Below are 18,072 nucleotides of genomic sequence, written 5' to 3'. Positions count from 1 at the left end.
GGGATCCCGGTCCAGCCCAGACTGTCCCCCCTACAGAGGCCGGGGGAGGAGCGAGCCCACGGCCCCATCCCCTTTGCGGAAATTACCTTCCAGACACGGTCCTGGACACGGTGGCTGCGTCCCAACCAAGTGGGCAGCCCTATCACTCCCCAGCACACCTCCCCCTGGCCAGGCCTGCGCCCCCCAAGTGCTCCCATCCCCATAGCCTCCCCCAGCACTCTCTGAGCAACAGTACATGTCTTACACCTTCCACCTGTGTGCACAGCCAGTGCTCAATAAATGCACCTAAGGGAGCACCGCTCGGCGTGGCCCAGTGCCCCCGGGCTGGCAGCCACCCGGCCTGGCCTGCACATCCCCTGATGTCCCCTCCCCAGGTGGACGACTTAAAGGCCAAGCTGGCCATCCAGGAGGCCGACCTGAAGCAGAAGAACGAGAACGCGGACAAGCTGATCCAGGTGGTGGGCGTGGAGACCGAGAAGGTCAGCAAAGAGAAAGCCATTGCCGACGAGGAGGAGGTCAAGGTGGAGGTCATCAACAAGGTAGGGGCCGCGGCCAGCGTCATCACCAGCTGGGGCGGGTCCCAGGCCTCCCAGGGCCCGAGGGCGGTGGCTCCCACACAGGCCGGCTCAGAGGCACTGCCATTTAGAGGGGTGCCGGCTGGGGCCGCGCCCCTTGAGCTCGTGCCTGCCGCCTGGAGCCCCTGCATGTGCCGTCCCTGTCCGCCCTCCCTCCAGAACGTCGCCGAGAAGCAGAAGGCCTGCGAGACGGACCTGGCCAAGGCAGAGCCGGCCCTGCTGGCCGCGCAGGAAGCGCTGGACACGCTGAACAAGGTGAGGGGCAGACGGGAGAGACGGCCGCGGGGAGGCCTTGGGGCGCACTCCGGGCCAGTGGGACTCCCCCAGGGCCTCGCCCCTGCTGTCCGCAGAACAACCTGACAGAGCTCAAGTCCTTCGGGTCCCCGCCGGACGCCGTGGTCAACGTCACGGCTGCTGTCATGATTCTGACGGCGCCCGGGGGCAAGATCCCCAAGGACAAGAGCTGGAAAGCCGCCAAGATCATGATGGGCAAAGTGGACACCTTCCTGGACTCCCTGAAGAAGTTCGACAAGGAGCACATCCCCGAGGCCTGCCTCAAGGCCTTCAAGTGAGTCGGGGCCGGCGGCACCGCGGAGCCTTCTCCAGCCTTCCCTGGGCCTGCTGGGGGTCGGGGTGGCGCTGGCCGCCCCCCAGTGCTCGGGCTGTCGCGGCGAGGGAGCCCATGACCCTCGGCTTCCCGGCCGGCAGGCACCGGGGCTGGGACCCACCGTCTGGGCAGCCCCCGCCCCACACGATCCTTCGGGGTGCCCAACGGGGAACCCACAGGGCCCCGGGCCCATCCCTGTGAGAGTAGCCGACACGCGCGGTGCGCCCCGGGATACACGTGTGTACTCACGTGGCATGCACACACATGCGCACAGCACTTGCGGGCGGGCGGCTCTGTGAGCGTCGAGCACACGTCCAGCCTGCTGGTGGCGGTGCCCCTGGGCTGGGTGGGGTGCCCACGTCCGACCCCATAAGCCGAATTCCCCCTGTGCGCCCCCGGCCCGCCTCCCGCCCCTGGGCCCACGCCAGGGTCTCTGGACCCAACGGAGAAAGGCCCAGGCCAGGGCCAGCGGGACCCCAGCCTCGCCCGGCTGCCACCCGCTGGTCGGCGCCCGATAAGCACGAGCACCCCGAAGCTGCAGAAAACGCCCGCGGTGCTTCGCCGTCCGCCCAAGCCAGGCCGCGGGCCAGCGTCAGCTCTCCGCCGTCTCTGTCTGAAGCGCCCCCACGGCTGGACGGACGCGCCCGCGTGCAGGCACTTGCCCCGCTGCGGCGTTTTACCTCACACTGTGGGAAAAGTCCCCACAGAAGCGCTTCATGGCTTTAGCCACGTGTGATCTTGCCACGTGACTGGCCGCCGTGGCCCGGAGCCAGGCGGCTCTGCTCCCCGCTCCCCTGCAGCGCGCGTCCCCCCCTACACCGGCCCCCAGCATCTCTGGGGTGTGGCCAGGGGTGCGGCCCTGCCCGGGGTGTGCTTCCAAGGAGCAAACGGGCCTCCCCAGTGGCCTCAGCGAAGAAACAGGGGAGATGGCCCCGCCTAAGCTCCGCCTGCCCGGGGCGGCCCTGCGCGCTCACGGTGCTGGCTCTGCTCTTCCAGTGGCGTTGATGCGCCGCCCGTGCCCATGACTGTGTAACTCGGGGAGACTGTGTAACTGGGGGAGACTGTGTAACTCGGGGAGGCGGCGCACCCCTCGGCGAGTGCCGGGCTCGGCCCCCTCCACCGCAGCCCGCGGCCCAGCCCCCTGGCAGCCCCCAGCCCCAACGCTGGTGCTCGGAGCCCGGGCTCGCCCTGCCGTGGCTGCTCTCTGGCTCCCCGCGCTCCGCCCTGGCTCCCGGCCTACGTCAGGGCGCCGGCCCACCCGTGCTCCCCGAGAGCACGATCACCCCCTTTCTTTCCACGGGGAGGGGCATCCCGCTGAGCGTCCGTCCATGGCTGCGTTATTCGGCCGTGCGAGGGGCACTGGGGCCGGGCTGGGCGCTGTGGACACGGGGTGCAGAGAGCTGCCGGGCCCGCGCTCTCGCGTCCCTTGGTGGACATCCAGCGGTGGTGCTGCCGGGCCCGGGGCCCCCTTCATGCTGCCTCTGCCGGGCCGGGCGGCTGGCACCCCACCACGGGCGGCGGCCGCCCTCCCAGGCCCTGGACGTCCCCGCTACCAGCCTCTCGCTCCCGGCTCGCGGGTGTGAGCTGCTGCCTGATGTGGGGGTGGCGAGACCAGCATTTCTTGCCTGCCTGGGCACCCCTGCAGGTGTCCCTTGGGGAAGCGCCTGTTTCAGGTCTTTTGCCCTTTTTAGAAGTACGAGTTTTTAGAGAGTCTAAAAGCAGCTGCGGCCTTTCCCCGCATCCCTGCACCTGGCCGCTGTCAGCCTCGGCCTCCAGGTGGCGACTGGGGAGCCGGGCACTGGGGCAAGCAGATGGGGCGGGGGCTTTGGGCCACCCCTTGTGAGCTGTGCCCCCTGGGGAGATGGGCAGCCTCTCTAGGTGCTCCCCCACAGAAGAGAGGGCCCCCCGGCGCACGCCAGCAGGGTGCTGACCTCCAAGGCCCAGCCTATTGCATGTGATGGAGACATGGAGAATCTTTTTTTAAGATTTATTTTATTTATTTGTGCATACAAGAGCTGGGGTGTAGACGAGAGATGGGGAGTGAAAGGATTCACCTGACAGAGTGGGGAGCAGAACAGGCAGATCCACTGAAACACACTGCTGAGGGGAGCAGCGGGGAGACAGAAGAGGTCTGCTGCGCCATGTGGGTAGCTCCCTGGCCAGAGATGGACTCTGGCCACAGTGGCTGCAGATAGCTTGACAGTGCTGAGACATAACCCCTGCGCCACCAGGGAGGCCCAGCCTTGGAGAATTTAAATGAGAGCAGCTACACAAAGCGCCAGCCCCCTGGAGGATGGGACGTGCTGGATCCTTCTAGAATATGGGCCTGAAAGCACGGCTTTCCACTCTCCCTCACACCCCGAAGTCCACTGCGGGGGCCAGAACTCTGGGTTCCTTTCGTTCCGTAACTGTAGACCGATACGCTGGCTGGGCGGGTGGTCACTGGGGGGCCTCCTGCCCGCCCGGCCAGCACCCTGTCCCTCCCCAGGCCCTACCAGGGAAACCCGACGTTCGACCCCGAGTTCATCCGCTCCAAGTCCACAGCCGCCGCGGGGCTGTGCTCCTGGTGCATCAACATCGTGCGCTTCTACGAGGTCTACTGCGACGTGGCCCCCAAGAGGCTGGCCCTGGAGGAAGCCAATGCCGAGCTGGCCGAGGCCCAGGACAAGCTCTCCCGCATCAAAAACAAGATTGCTGTGAGTGGCTCAGCCGCCGGTTCCAGGAATGGGGCCGTGGCCAATGTCGAAAGTCACTCAGCAGAGAAAGGGGCGGGGGGGGGGGAGGGGGGAGGGCGTGGCCCAGTCCCTGCCCGCCGCCCTCCTGCCCACAGGCTGGGCTTCAGGGGTTGGGGTGCCTGGTGTTTGATCCCAGACCCTGCCCTCTTGTCTGCCCAGGAGCTCAATGCCAACCTGAGCAACCTGACCTCGGCGTTTGAAAAGGCCACAGCAGAGAAGATCCGGTGCCAGCAGGAGGCCGATGCCACCAACAGGGTGATCTCCTTGGCCAACAGGTAGAGGCCGCCCCACCCCCTGCCCTGCACCCCCCACTACCGGCAGAGCCCAAGGGCTGAGCCCTGGAGCCAGCCACTCCCGCTGCATGCGGTGTGGGGTGCAGGCTGCGGGCTGCCCACATTCAGGGGCTGCTACGTTTGCATGACGTGCGTGGCCCCGGGGCAGATGACGCGGAAAGATGTCCCCTGCCCAAGTGACCTCCAGTGGGGCAGACGTCACCCTGTCCTGCTTTGAGTGACTTTCCAAACTTGCAAAGAAACCAAGGTGGGCTTTGCTGCTGGCCTGTGTGGGCTGCTTGGATAACCCTGAGGCAGGCCTTTAGCAGACATGCCAGCGCACCCTCGGCCAGCACACCCTTGGCCAGCGCACCCTCAGCCAGCACACCCTCGGCCAGCACACCCTCGGCCAGCACACCCTCGGCCAGCACACCCTCGGCCAGCGCACCCTCGGCCAGCGTACCCTCGGCCAGCACACCCTCGGCCAGCACACCCTCGGCCAGCGCACCCTTGGCCAGCGCACCCTCGGCCAGCACACCCTCGGCCAGCGCACCCTCAGACCTGCATGCACTTCCCTGTGGAAGCCCCATGTCTTGTGGCCACCACCCAACTTCACCTCTGTCGGGTGGGAGCCTGTAGCCAGAGGCATCCAGGCAGTGCCCTCGCAGGAGGGTGGGCTGCTCTGCTCCCACCAACAGCGGCTGCGGGGAGAGGGGCTCAGCGTTCCCAGCCGCTTCCCTGGATCTTGCCTCCCGAATCCTTTTGTTCTCAAAATCCCCCAAAGCCATCTCGCTGCCGAGCCGCTGGACCAGGAAGGATGCGAGGTTGAGGCTGGGGGTGTCCCTCTGCTCCCCTCCCGGTGGCCCAGCTGCAGGCTCCTGCAGGGCCCCAAGACCTCCCGTCCCCTCCAGGCTGGTCGGAGGGCTGGCGTCGGAGAACGTCCGCTGGGCTGAGTCGGTGGAGAACTTCAAAAGCCAGGGCATCACCCTGTGCGGGGACGTCCTGCTGATCTCCGCCTTCGTCTCCTACGTGGGCTACTTCACCAAGAAATACCGCAACGAGCTGATGGAGAAGTTCTGGATCCCGTACATAAACCAGCTAAAGGTGAGGGGGCTGCGTCCGTCGCTCGGGCAATGTGGGGAGGTCCCGGCAGCACAGGCCCGGCCCAGGGTCACCTGGCCCCCGCCTACCGCCGCCTGCTCCGGCAGTCCCCGGCCTGTCCCCCACTCGCGCCCGCCCATCCCCTGCTTGCCGCAGAGCCGCTGCATCAGGCCCCCGCCCCGCCCACAGGTCCCCATCCCCATCACCAAGGGCCTGGACCCCTTGAGCCTGCTGACGGACGACGCGGACGTGGCCACCTGGAACAACCAGGGCCTGCCCAGCGACCGCATGTCCACGGAGAACGCCACCATCCTGTGCAGCACCGAGCGCTGGCCGCTGATCGTGGACGCCCAGCTGCAGGGCATCAAGTGGATCAAGAACAAATACGGTTCCGCCATGACGGCCATCCGCCTGGGGCAGAAGAGGTGGGCGGGGCTAGTGGGGGCGGGGCTGTCTGGGGGCGGGGTTAGGGCCGGTGGGGGCGGGGCGAGGGGCGGACGAGGGCAGTTTGGGGCGGGGCTAGGGCGGGGTGTGGGCGGGGCATTGTGGGGGCGGGGCATGGCGAGGGCGGCAGGGGCGGGGCCATGGCGGGAGGGGCGGGGCCGCCGGCCAGGTAGAGGCTCCTCCCGCCTTTCTGACCCTGGAGTGCCAGCCCTGGCCCACAGGTGGATTTTTTTTTGACACTTGGCCCCGAATGAAACGTCCCGGTTACCAGAGCCCCGGAGAGGGGCTCTGACCTAGCCCCCCGCCCCGACCTGGGTTGAGCCCCACCTGGCCACCCCCACCCCGCGTTTCCTCGGGGCCCAGCTTGTGGGGTTCAGTTCTCATAACACCGTCTGTGGCCAGGGCCCCCTGGCGCCTTCCCAGGGGGCTGGAGACCAGCTCTCCCCGCCTCTCCCGGCCTCTCCCCCCCTCTCCCCACGCCCACAGGGGAGACTGAGGCAGAAGCCCCGGTGCCGGCCCCCTGGGCCACCCCTTGGGGCACCCTACAGCACCCCGAGGCCTCTGCCATTAAAGGGTGCCCGTGCTGTGCCCACAGCTACCTGGACATCATCGAGCAGGCCATCTCTGAAGGGGACACCCTGCTCATCGAGAACATCGGGGAGACGGTGGATCCCGTGCTGGACCCCCTGCTGGGCAGGAACACCATTAAAAAGGGAAGGTGAGTTATTGCCGGTGCCACCTCTGTGAACTGCCCGCACACCCTCTGCCTACCCCTGGGCAGAGGGCCTTTGACAAAACGCCCACACGTAAAGGAACTCCCAGCTGCTGAAAGGGGGTGGGGTGGCAGGCCACGCCCTTGGGGGGCAGCCCTCCCTGCAGGTGGGACCCTTCGCCGCTCCGCTTTCCTCTTCCCACCTCCGTGCGTTTTGCAAAGCTTGAGCCTGCGTCACTTTTTTTTTTAATTCAAGTGAAATGAAATCCACATAACGAGACGAACCCTTTTTTTTATTTATTTTATTTTATTTTTTGTTATTTTTCACATCGTTGTTCATTTTTAAACAGTATTTACTCCCCCCGCCCCCTCAGGTGTAGGCCCCATAGAGTTTCCTTCGCCAAGGCACCCCCGCACCATCACCTCAGTCCCCTGTGCTCCGCCCTCCCTCCCTCTGATCCCTCTCCCGCCTCCTCCCCTGCAGGATGTCTCTGGTTTATAATTGTCTCTTTTTGCTTTGTTGTGTTTTGTACCGTTATTATTTTTTTTTACACTGATGTCTTATTGGGTTTCCCTATATTCCTGCTAAGTGAAACCATCCAATATTTTTCTTTTTCCTTCTGGCTTCTTTCACTGAACATAATCCCTTCTAGCTCCATCCACGTGGCTGCGAATGGCATGAGTTTCTCTTTTTTGATTGCTGAATAATATTCCATTGGTATATAGACCACATCTTCTTGATCCAGTCATCTATTCTGGGGCATTTGGGTTGTTTCCACGGTTTACCTGTTGTAACTAGTGCTGCAGTAAACATAGGGGCACAGGCGCTCTTTTGACTCAATGTTTTTGTGTCCTTTGGGGAGATCCCCAGGAGTGGAATTGCCGGGTCGTACGGTAGCTCCATTTTCAGTAGACTGAGGAACCTCCACACAGCTCTCCACAGTGGTTGCACCGGTCTGCACTCCCACCAGCAGTGCAGGGGAGCTCCTTTTTCACCACATCCTCGCCAGCATTTGTTGTTGCTTGTTTTTTTGATCTGTGCCATCCTCACTGGTGTAAGGTGGTATCTCAGTGTGGTTTTGATTTGCATTTCCGTAATTATCAGGGATATTGAACTTTTTTTCCGTATGCCTGTTGGCCATTTGCGTTTCCTCTTTGAAGAAATGTCTTTCAAGTTCTTCTGCCCATTTCTTGACTGGATTGTATATTTTGTTTTTGGTGAGTCGTGTGAGTTCTTTGTATATGTTTGTGATCAGTCCCTTATCAGTTGACTGGGGTGCAAAGATTTTTCCCCATCAGTGGGGTGTCACTCTGTTTTCGTTAATGTCTCTTTTGCTGTGCAGAAGCTTTTCAGTTTGATGTCGTCCCAGCTGTTTATGTTTTCCTTGACTTTCTTTGCTTTGGGTGATGAATCTTCAAAGATGTTACTGAGATGTATGTCTTGTAGTGTTTTACCTATATTTTCTTGAGACAAACCCTTTTAAAGTGATCTGTCGAGGGCCCGCAGCCCACTCACCACTTCTAACTAGTTCAAAGCGTTTCCATCTCCCCACAAGGAAACCCGCCGCCACCCACCCCCGCAAGCCTGTAACCCCGTCTGCTACCTGTGGCTAAGCGGTGTGGACGCTGCTGTCGGTGGGGCAGGTCTGGCCAGGGGCTGCCTCCTGCCCTCCGTTGTGTTCCCAAGGTCTGTGCTGTCCTGGCAATTTTAGGGGCTGGTGCTTTCCGAGGACTGGGCAGTATTGGCTGCACGGACAGCCGTGTCCTGCCTGTCCATTCGCTGGTTGAGGTGTCGAGCTGGTGTTTCTTTATAGTGTCGGAGAAATTAAATCAACTTTAATGGCTGGAACTGCCCGAGCTGCTGTGAGCCCCCTCCCTGTCGGGGCCACGCAGAGGCCGCACAGAGGTGGCAAGTGGGCTTGCAGGTGTCCCCGGCTCTGAGATGGGCCTGGTTGGAGACCCCTAAAAAGTGAGCTTGACAGGAAACAGCAGGGCAGAGGCCAAGGGCGGTCCCCCAGGGAGAGGCGCCCCGGTTCATGCTGCTGCTCTAGTGGGGTGTCAGCGCCTCTGAGGTGAGGGCCATGGGGCGTGGCAGGAAGAGCACCCGTACCCCCAAGGCTGCAGGCGGGCAGGACGGGCCATCAGCCTTGGAGACCCCGCGGCAGAGATGGGAACATCTGTCTCCTTGAAGCGCCGGGACCCCGAGGGCGCAGCCTCTCCGGCGCGCTGAGGGCGTCTGTGTGTGGCCATCGCTGGCCCCGAGAGCCTCACACTCACTCACCGCCCGCAGGTTCATCAAGATCGGGGACAAGGAGGTGGAGTACAACCCCAAGTTCCGCCTGATCCTGCACACCAAGTACTTCAACCCCCACTACAAGCCTGAGATGCAAGCCCAGTGCACCCTCATCAACTTCCTGGTCACCAGGGACGGGCTCGAGGACCAGCTCCTGGCGGCCGTGGTGGCCAAGGAGCGCCCAGACCTGGAGCAGCTGAAGGTGAGGCCGAGCCCCCCGGGGCCCACGGACCCCCAGCTGCTCAGCCAGACCCATCTCCTGCCGCGGCCGAGTCCTCGCCTTCCCCTTCCTGCCTCCCTCCTGCAGAGGCAGCGACCCATCCCACCAGCTGCTCGCCGGGCCGGGGCCAGAGGCCGCGACCCTCCTTTCTGCCCCTCCTGCAGGCCAACCTCACCAAGTCTCAAAATGAGTTCAAGATCGTTCTGAAGGAGCTGGAGGACTCGCTGCTGGCCCGCCTGTCTGCCGCCTCGGGGAACTTCCTGGGAGACACGGCGCTGGTGGAGAACCTGGAGACCACCAAGCACACGGCCAACGAGATTGGGGAGAAGGTGGGGCCCAGGCTGACTGCCCAGGCCGCCCAGGGCTTGGGGCACCTCTGCTCGCCGGGTCACCCTCCCGCTGCCGCGCTCAAGCCCCTGTGGTCTGTTTTCAGGTGAAAGAGGCAGAAATCACAGAAGCAAAAATCAACGAGGCAAGAGAGAGCTACCGGCCGGCCGCCGAGAGGGCGTCCCTGCTCTACTTCATCCTGAACGACCTCAACAAGATCAACCCCATCTACCAGTTCTCGCTCAAGGTGCGCTGGGCCTGGGGCTGGGCCGTGGGGGCACCGGACACCCCCAGGGCGGCGGGCCAGGCTGCAGGAGGGGCGCACCCGTACCCGGGGGTCCACCCTGCCAGCCTCCCCGAGCTGTGGCTGCTGCCCAGGCCTTCAACGTGGTGTTCGAGAAGGCCATCCAGAGGACGGCGCCCGCCGACGAGATCAAACAGCGGGTGATCAACCTGACGGACGAGATCACCTACTCGGTGTACATGTACACGGCCCGCGGGCTCTTCGAGCGAGACAAGCTCATCTTTCTGGCCCAGATGGCCTTTCAGGTAAAACCTGGGCCCGGCCCACTGGCGGCAACGGGCCCGCAACTGGGGAGGGGCTGGGAAGGCGGGTGGGGCCCCGGTCCGGACCCCGGAGATCCGAGCCTGCCTGGGGGTGAGGTCTGGGTGGCTGACGGGCCTGGCTGGGGAGCGGGGGCTGCGACCAGCTCCGGCCGGCAGTGCCCAGAGAAAGGCCCCGCGGCGCCAGCCCGCAGCGGCCCGGGTCAGCCCGCTCGGAGCCGAGGGGAGGTTAAGGAAACACAGCAACGAGGGAAGAATGTCCCTCCTGCGCTCTCTGTCCCACGACACGGGCGAAGCCCCGTGACCTGCTGGTGCGGGTGACGCCAAGGCCGTCACGCAGAGCTGGGGTGTCCATGGGAACCCGGTTTTCGGCGCAGACTCAAACCTGGACGACTGCGTCACACGGAGTTTCTCCCCTGCCGACCCGGTCTCGGCTCGAGACGCACTCTGCCCCCTTAGACGGCTTCGGGTGCGGCTCCGTGGGGACCCCCTTCACTTTGCGGGGCCCAGCATGTCCACGGAACTTTTGGGTTGACCCCCTCCTTCCTCTCCCCAAAGAGAGACGGAGTCCGACCCCGAGGGGCGGGGAGGGGAGTGGCACAGGCGGCTGCGCAGCCCCTGGCAGGTGGGTGGGCCGCACCCCCGCAGTCCACCCGTCAGCCAACCCCCAGAAGCCACGTGGCGCCCGCGACCCACACACGTGCCCCTGGAAACCCGCCCTGGGCGCCCACGCCCTGCCCGCAGGTGCTCACGCTGGGGCGTCCACGGCCCAGGGGGCTGCCCTGTCCTCAGCGGAGGGTCCCCCTGCAGCGCGTCCACATGGTGGACTCGACCCCAGGCAGGAAGGAAGCACCAAGCGTGACAACAGGGTGACCCCTGAAAGCATGCCCAGTGGGGCTCCAGCACGCACGTTACCTGATGTGCGACCCCCCGTGGGGCGTCCAGGCAGATCCTGATCACGACTGCCAGGGGCTGCTATCGGGGGAGACGAGGCCTGGACGTGGGGTGGCCGCACATGGGAGTGGACAGACCTCTGTGCGTGGATCACCTTGCCGGGGCCAGCTCCTGCCTGGCCCGCGCAGGACAGTGGGTCTGGTGGGTGCGGGGCGTGAACCCTGCTCTGGGACAGGTCTGAGCACCTGCCTCCTGCAGGTCTTGTCCACGAAGAAGGAGCTGAACCCCATGGAGCTGGACTTCCTGCTGCGGTTCCCCTTCAAGGCGGGGCTGGTGTCCCCGGTGGACTTCCTGCAGCACCAGGGCTGGGGCGGCATCAAGGTGGGTGCGTGGTCCCCTGTGCTCCCTGCTGGGGCTGGGGACACCGGCAAGACGCTGCTGCCACTGGTATTCTGGAAACCAGGGGGCCCTGCAGGAGGCGGTACACTCAGGCATGTCCCCAAATGGGGTGCACGCCCTATGCCCACAGGGAAGCCCTGTCCCACTTTCCCATCCAATTACGACCCCAGGACCCTCACTTGGCAAAAGGCTGGGGGTGTCTAGGGTCTTTCCCCCACTCTTGTCCCCTAAAAAGTACAGAGTGAAAGACCACCCCTCGGGTGCCCAGACACCCACACTCAGGGCCCCAACGACCCCGAGTTTCCTTTTATGCAGAAAAACTGGGGTGCAGGCCAGAGGTGCGAGGGTGAGAGGATTCACCAGAGACAGAGTGGGGAGCAGAACAAGTGGATCCACTGAGATCCACTGCTGAGGGGAGCAGCGGGGAGACAGGAGAGGTCTGCTGTGCCATGTGGGTCACTCCCTGGCCGGGGATTGAACTCGGGCCTCAGCATGGAGAGCCTGAGACTGACCCCCAGGCCACCAGCGGGGCCCGTGACCCCGGGTTTCAACATCTCCGTTCAAGATGACCCAAGAAGGTGGTCCCTGGAGAGGAGCCAGACCCCCCAGAGAAGGAGCCCCGCGTCCCCAGATAGACCCGCCGCCCGGACCGGCCCCTGGTCTGCTGGGGCGCGGCAGCTGTGGTTGTGTTTTGGCCAGAGCTGGCTCCCTCCCCCGGGGGCTGGGGCCTGGGCTCCGCAGGGTCATGGGTGCTGTGTGCTCCCCAGGCCCTCTCGGAGATGGACGAGTTCAAAAACCTGGACAGCGACATCGAGGGGTCGGCCAAGCGGTGGAAGAAGCTGGTGGAGTCGGAAGCCCCGGAGAAGGAGGTCTTCCCCAAGGAGTGGAAGAACAAGACGGCCCTGCAGAAGCTCTGCATGGTCCGGTGCATGCGGCCCGACCGCATGACCTACGCCGTCAAGTGAGCCCCCCGCCGCCCGCCCCCGCCCGTGCTGGTGCCCGCCCACCCGCACCCGGCCCAGGGGAGGCCCACGCCCCGGGCCAAAGCAGCCCTGCTTCCCGGGCACCGAGGGGCCGTTGCGCCCCGCGCTGCCTCCACTCCTGGGCCTTGGCTGTCTGGGTCTCGGGGCCACCGACCCGACCCGATGTCCTGAGTGAGGACGGGGTGGGCCACGCAGGCAGAGTGCTTGTGGGGTCGGGCGGGGGGACTGACAAAGCCGCTGGCACCCCAGGACGCCCGCCCCAAGGGCTCCGGTGTATGGGGGTCTGTCCTCTGGAGCTTTGGCTCCTTGGCAAAGAACTGGTCTCATCCCCCCAACCACTTCCCTGGAGGACCAGAAACCCCTCCAGGCCTGGGACAGCCATCCTGCCCCCCCCACCCACCAGGCCTACCGGGTCCCAGAAGGGCTCAGGAACAGCTGTGGCTTCTGGGCGCAAGGAGCCTCCCCGGGAGACAGCCCCTCGGGCAGGAGGCCGACCTGGGCCAGGCTCAGGGGAGCCCTTGAGGGGAGCAGCGGGGAGACAGGAGAAGCCTGCTGCGCCATGTGTGTCAGCTCCCTGGCCAGGGATAAATGTGCCCCACATTTGTCCCGGCAGCCCAGGCAGATTTCCCGTCACTGGCGGCAGCCCCGTCGGGGCAGCAGAAGCCTGACTCATACCTCGGGGGGTTCACAGACACCTTGGGAGTCTGTTTGGCTGTTTTTCTGGGGTGAAGAGGAACGGGGCCAGGAAGGGTGAGGGGCGGGGGCCGACCCCGGGGAGAGCGGGGCAGGAGCCAGGGCAGGAGCGGGGTCCAGGGCTAGGCCAAGGTGAGGGCCCCGCCCGCTGCAGCGGCACCTTCGGCGTCCAGCCCAGCCACCCAGAGGGCTCCTGAGACTCGCCTGGGTCAACGCTTGTGCAGCTCGGGTGACCTGAGAAAGGCACCTGCAGGGTGCGCGGGCCCCAGGGCGCTCTGCCTAGAGAGGCACCCCGCTCACCAGGAGCCTCAGGTCGTGCCCTGGAGCCAAGGCCAGGAGGGCCACCTTCCCGGGCAGTGGGGGCCGCAGGCGCAGCTTCCAAGGAAGGAACTCAGATCGGGGGTGGATAACATTCAGGGGGCTGGGCTGTGCCTTGGTGGTGACCAGCGCCCCCATACTCCTGGGGCCCGGCACAGTGTCCTCCAGTGCACGGGCCCGGGGAGGGGATGGGCCGGAAAACCAGCTCCCCGAAAACCAGCCGGGGGCCGCCCCGCCAGCTTCTGTGGCCAGGACGCCCCCGCGCACCGCCCCGCCGGACCCAGGATTCCGGGGCACGGACGTGTCCCCAGGGAGCGGCCTTTGGCCTGGTGCTGCCAGCGGCAGCGGCTCCCGCCCCGGCCCGGCCCGGCCCGGCTCTCACCCGCCCGTCTCCCCAGGAACTTCGTGGAGGAGAAGATGGGCAGCAAGTTCGTGGAGGGCCGGAGCGTGGAGTTCTCCAAGTCCTACGAGGAGAGCAGCCCCTCCACGCCCATCTTCTTCATCCTCTCCCCGGGCGTGGACCCCCTGAAGGACGTGGAGGCGCTGGGTGAGTGTGGCCAGCGGGGGCGTCCGGACACCCGGAAACGCGACTCGGCCCTACGTGGCCCCACGTGGCTGCGGGAACAGGCGGCCGCGGTCGCAGAGGCAGGAGAGGATGAGGTGGGGGGCGGGGAGAAGCGGCCCCGGGGCACCAACGGCACAAGCGAGGATTGGGGTGACTGCATCGAATGTCATTAAATTCAATTTTTTTTAAAGATTTATTTATGCATACAAGAGCTGGGGTGCAGGCCAGAGGTGTGGGAGGTGAGAGGACTCCCCAGAGACAGAGTGGGGAGCAGCACAGGCGGATCCACTGAAATCCACTGCGGAGGGGAGCAGCGGGAGGCAGGAGGGGTCCGCCGCGCCCCGTGGGCTGCTCCCTGGCCGGGGATGGACTCGGGCTGCAGGGGCTGCTGATGGCTTCATAGTGCTGTGTCTTCAACCCCTGCGCCCCCAGGGAGGCCCTGATGTTAATTTTTTTAAAGCTGACTGGAATGTGCGTGTGCTCTGCCAGAATTAAGAAGCGAGGCTGTGGGGGGCCAGAGCCTCGGCCCTATCACCTGAGCGCCCCGACTCCCCCGTCTTCCTTTCCCACAGGGAAAAAACTGGACTTCACCATCGACAACGGGAAGCTCCACAACGTGTCCCTGGGGCAGGGGCAGGAGGTGGTGGCCGAGAACGCCCTGGACGAGGCCGCCAGCAAAGGGCACTGGGTCATCCTGCAGGTGCGGAGAGCCTGCGGCCGGCCCGGGGCCGTGTGGGCGTCTGGCAGCTCCCCAGGGGGAGCTGCAGGCCAGGCACCCCCACCTAAATGGCAAAACGCCCTCCTCGCGCCTGGGGGAAGGGGTGTCTCCGTGTTTCCGTGAAACCCGGCACAAGCCCAGCCTCTCCCAGACCCCCGACTGCCCCGCCGGCCCCTCCAGGCCTGCCTGACTCCCACAGACCCCACAGCAGGCACTGGTCCCGTCCCCAGGGCCTCGCCAGGCCCCACTGTGGGGACCTCAGCTTCCAGGCATTTGTTTTTGACCCAAACTTCTCAGCAGGGACTGAGACCATCATCTGGCTGGGGCCAGCAGAGGTGGAGGGACTCCAGGGGCTGGGGCCTTGGTGGCTGGGCTGACGCCGTCCACACGCTCAGCACCCAAGAGGTGGACGCGGGTGCTGTCGGGAGGGGCTGTCCCAGCCGGGACACCGCCCAGGGGCCTGTCCTGTGGGGCCGACGCTAAGCCCTGGTCTTGGCTGCAGAACATCCACCTGGTGGCCCGGTGGCTGAGCACGCTGGACAAGAAGGTGGAGCGGTACAGCAGCGGCAGCCACGAGGACTACCGCGTGTTCATGAGCGCCGAGCCCGCGCCCAGCCCCGAGTCCCACATCATCCCCCAGGGCATCCTGGAAAATGCCATCAAGATCACCAACGAGCCGCCCACGGGCATGCACGCCAACCTGCACAAGGCCCTGGACCTCTTCACGCAGGTGGGCAGCGCCGCCGGCCGCCCCCGGGTCCCGCAGGAGCTGAGAGCGGGGTCAGACTCTGAGCCCCCAGCTCCTGACGTGCACCTGCCCGCCCCACCCCGCCCACACACCCCCCGATGGCGAGGGCGCAGCCCCGGGAAGGAGCCCAGAGAGCCCCCGTGTCGGGGCCACTTTACAGGGGGCAGTTTCAGTGACCCGGTGGCGGTGAAGTCGCATTCCTGAAACAAGGTCAAGGACGTGTTCTCAACCCAGCCTCTGCGGGGCGGGAGGCTCAAGCACCAGCTGGCCCGAGGGGGGCTTTACCCCCCTCCCAACCCCGCCTCACCCCCGGCCCCGCAGTGCGGGCGGTGGGGCTCTGCTGGATCTGCCCGGCCCCGGCCCCGCAGGACACCCTGGAGATGTGCAGCAAGGAGATCGAGTTCAAGTGCATCCTCTTCGCCCTGTGCTACTTCCACGCCGTGGTGGCCGAGAGGCGCAAGTTCGGGGCGCAGGGCTGGAACAGGTCGTACCCCTTTAACAACGGGGACCTCACCATCTCCATCAATGTGCTCTACAACTACCTGGAGGCCAACCCCAAGGTGAGGGAGGCGGGGGGCTCGGCGCCCCCACGAGAGGCTCTTGTGCAGGAGCGTGGGCCAGCGGCACCCTGGGCCCGGCCACCACCTCCCGCACCGGCCCTTGTCTGCCGGGACGGCATCCGTGCGCCTGAGGCCTCTGTGCGCCTGCCAGGCTGCACCCGCACAGGGATGTCCCCTGAAATCCAGCACCCGGCGGCATGAGCTGGACCGGCCAGGGTGTGCAGAGCAGGACGGGGGGTGGAAAGAACCCTCCCTGGACAGACGGACGCTTCCTTGCGTTCCGCCTGAAAATCCAAGGGCCCAGGGCGTGTGAGCAGGCAGTGGGGAAGAGCCCGCACTCCAGAAACTGTCCAGCAGGGGGCGCCAGCAGCCCCCACAGTGGCCGCGCGGCCATGTCCTAGGGTGGCCCCCAAGGACTTGGCCACCCCATCCAGAACCTACTGGGCTCTTCCCAGGATTTTCCTCATGTAAAGCCTCCTCTGTGACCCCCCAGGCAGAGGCAGAGGGCTGTCTGTGCACCCCTGTAATCCTTGGGGTCCTCTTTGCTCTCCCCCAAAATCAGTAGCAATGAGAACTCTGGTTCCTGGGAGATCCAGGCCCAGCACCTCTACACAGAACGTGCGGGGCAAAGGCAGCGCTGGCCGGCCGGGGGCTGCTCGGGGCCTGCCCTGGTGGGCCTGATGGGGCCCCTCCTGGGTGCCCACCCCCCCATGGCAGTGGGAGACCCAGGGCCCGAGCTGCAGACATGGTCTGTGCCCCGCTCCTCCCTGCCCCACTGGGCAACTGCTCAGGGCCTGGGGTGCGGCCAAGCTCTGGAGCTTGGGGTCGAGCCAGGAGGCGAGGTGCGCACCTGGCCGGGAGGCTGGGGCGCTGGCCCGGGGAGCACCTCGTCTTCCACCCTCTTAACACCAGCCACGCAGGTCAGGGCCGAGACCGCCCTCACCATGGGCAGCCCGAGAGGCCGACCCCTGAGGGCGCTGTGTCAAAGGCCCACCTTGCCCCTGGGCCCCCGCGCAGCCCGAGGGGACGGAGGAGGAAGCCAACCTCCAGGCCCGCACCTGGAATGTCGTTTGTTTGCCTAGTTACCTGGAGAAACAGCTCCCCGCACCCCCTGCGGCGGCCACGAGGCTCCGGCCGGCTCCCTTCCAGGGACGGGGGTGTCCTGAGCGCAGGCGGGTGGGGCTGGGGGTCCGACTGGCGCCCCAAGCTTACCTTACAGCCATCACCTTCGTCCGGGCCCTGAGCAGGGGCACGAGGCTTCCATCACCGCGGTTTCGTCAGCGCTGTCGGGAGGCGGGTGGGAGGACAGGCTGCCGAGGCCTCTGCGGACCCTTCCTGGGCACTCGCCGCACGGCACGCACCGGAGCCAGGGCAGCAGGCCCTGCTGGGGGCCACCCGCTCCGCCGTCCCCCGGGCCGCTGGCCAGGCCACTGCCGTGAGGTCGTGTCCACATCCCACCTGGGGAGCAGGGGTCAGTGCTGCTCCCTCGCACGAAGACAAAAGTCAGGCCCCGAAACACAGGCCAACTTCTTGGGGACCCCGACTGTGTGTCAGAGGGGCGCCCGGGACCCGCCGCCTGCGGCTGTGGGGCACAGAGGGCTGGCTCCATGAGCCCCTGCCCCCGGAGGGACCATCCCCAGGAAGCAAAACGCAGGGAAAGCAGCTGGGTACACCCGGTGTGGTACACCCGGAGTGGGTACACCCGAGTGGGTACACCCGGAGTGGGTACACCCGGAGTGGGTACACCCGGTGTGGTACACCTGAGTGGGTACACCCGGAGTGGGTACACCGGAGTGGGTACACCCGGAGTGGGTACCCCCGGAGTGGGTACACCCGGTGTGGTACACCCGGAGTGGGTACCCCCGGAGTGGTACGCCCGGAGTGGGTACACCCAGAGTGGGTACACCTGAGTGGTACCCCCGGAGTGGGTACCCCCGGAGTGGTACACCTGGAGTGGGTACACCCGGAGTGGGTACACCGGAGTGGTACACCCGGAGTGGGTACACCGGAGTGGTACGCCCGGAGACGACCGCGCAGAGGAAGGCGCTTCAAGACAGGAGGGGCGAGCGGGAGCCTACACTGAGCCTCAGGAGGGAGGGTCCTGAGCCTGCGCTCCGCCGAGTGACGGTCTCCGCGCACTTTAATCCACCCGCATCCGGCACGGAGCGGCTGGGCAGGCCCCGTGGCTTCCCAGCTGCCCGCCGTGCCCGTGAGCCGCCCCCTCGGACAACACAGCGCACGCGGGATGGGAGGCCGGCCCCAGGGTCCTGCCCCGGCGGACGGCGGGCGCCTCAAAGCTTGGTGTCGAGGAGAGAACGTGAAACGCCTCCGGGTCGCTTCCGAG

At 65.7% G+C, this 18,072-nt stretch overlaps 1 protein-coding gene across 2 annotated transcripts in view; it reads left to right on the top strand.

The window, feature by feature from the left end:
* Window positions 1-18,072, top strand: part of DNAH17 (dynein axonemal heavy chain 17) — a 72,376-nt gene that overhangs the window by 50,287 nt on the left and 4,017 nt on the right. For both annotated transcript variants that reach the window (XM_037494951.1, XM_037494950.1), the window contains exons 57-74: window positions 375-539; window positions 735-830; window positions 926-1,143; window positions 3,671-3,878; window positions 4,077-4,192; window positions 5,101-5,293; window positions 5,480-5,715; window positions 6,330-6,452; window positions 8,737-8,941; window positions 9,124-9,288; window positions 9,393-9,533; window positions 9,665-9,835; window positions 11,003-11,125; window positions 11,911-12,104; window positions 13,536-13,684; window positions 14,275-14,402; window positions 14,923-15,150; window positions 15,537-15,728. In XM_037494951.1, the coding sequence (XP_037350848.1) occupies window positions 375-539; window positions 735-830; window positions 926-1,143; window positions 3,671-3,878; window positions 4,077-4,192; window positions 5,101-5,293; window positions 5,480-5,715; window positions 6,330-6,452; window positions 8,737-8,941; window positions 9,124-9,288; window positions 9,393-9,533; window positions 9,665-9,835; window positions 11,003-11,125; window positions 11,911-12,104; window positions 13,536-13,684; window positions 14,275-14,402; window positions 14,923-15,150; window positions 15,537-15,728 (3,051 nt within the window). The remainder of the gene's footprint in view (window positions 1-374; window positions 540-734; window positions 831-925; window positions 1,144-3,670; window positions 3,879-4,076; window positions 4,193-5,100; window positions 5,294-5,479; window positions 5,716-6,329; window positions 6,453-8,736; window positions 8,942-9,123; window positions 9,289-9,392; window positions 9,534-9,664; window positions 9,836-11,002; window positions 11,126-11,910; window positions 12,105-13,535; window positions 13,685-14,274; window positions 14,403-14,922; window positions 15,151-15,536; window positions 15,729-18,072) is intronic.

The sequence above is a fragment of the Talpa occidentalis genome, unplaced genomic scaffold (genome assembly GCF_014898055.3).
Source record: "Talpa occidentalis isolate TD23 unplaced genomic scaffold, MPIMG_talOcc4v2.1 talOcc4.7, whole genome shotgun sequence".
Classification (NCBI taxonomy): domain Eukaryota; kingdom Metazoa; phylum Chordata; class Mammalia; order Eulipotyphla; family Talpidae; genus Talpa; species Talpa occidentalis.
Note: the sequence above shows the minus strand (reverse complement) of the source record. Positions and strands in the feature narration are given on the sequence as shown.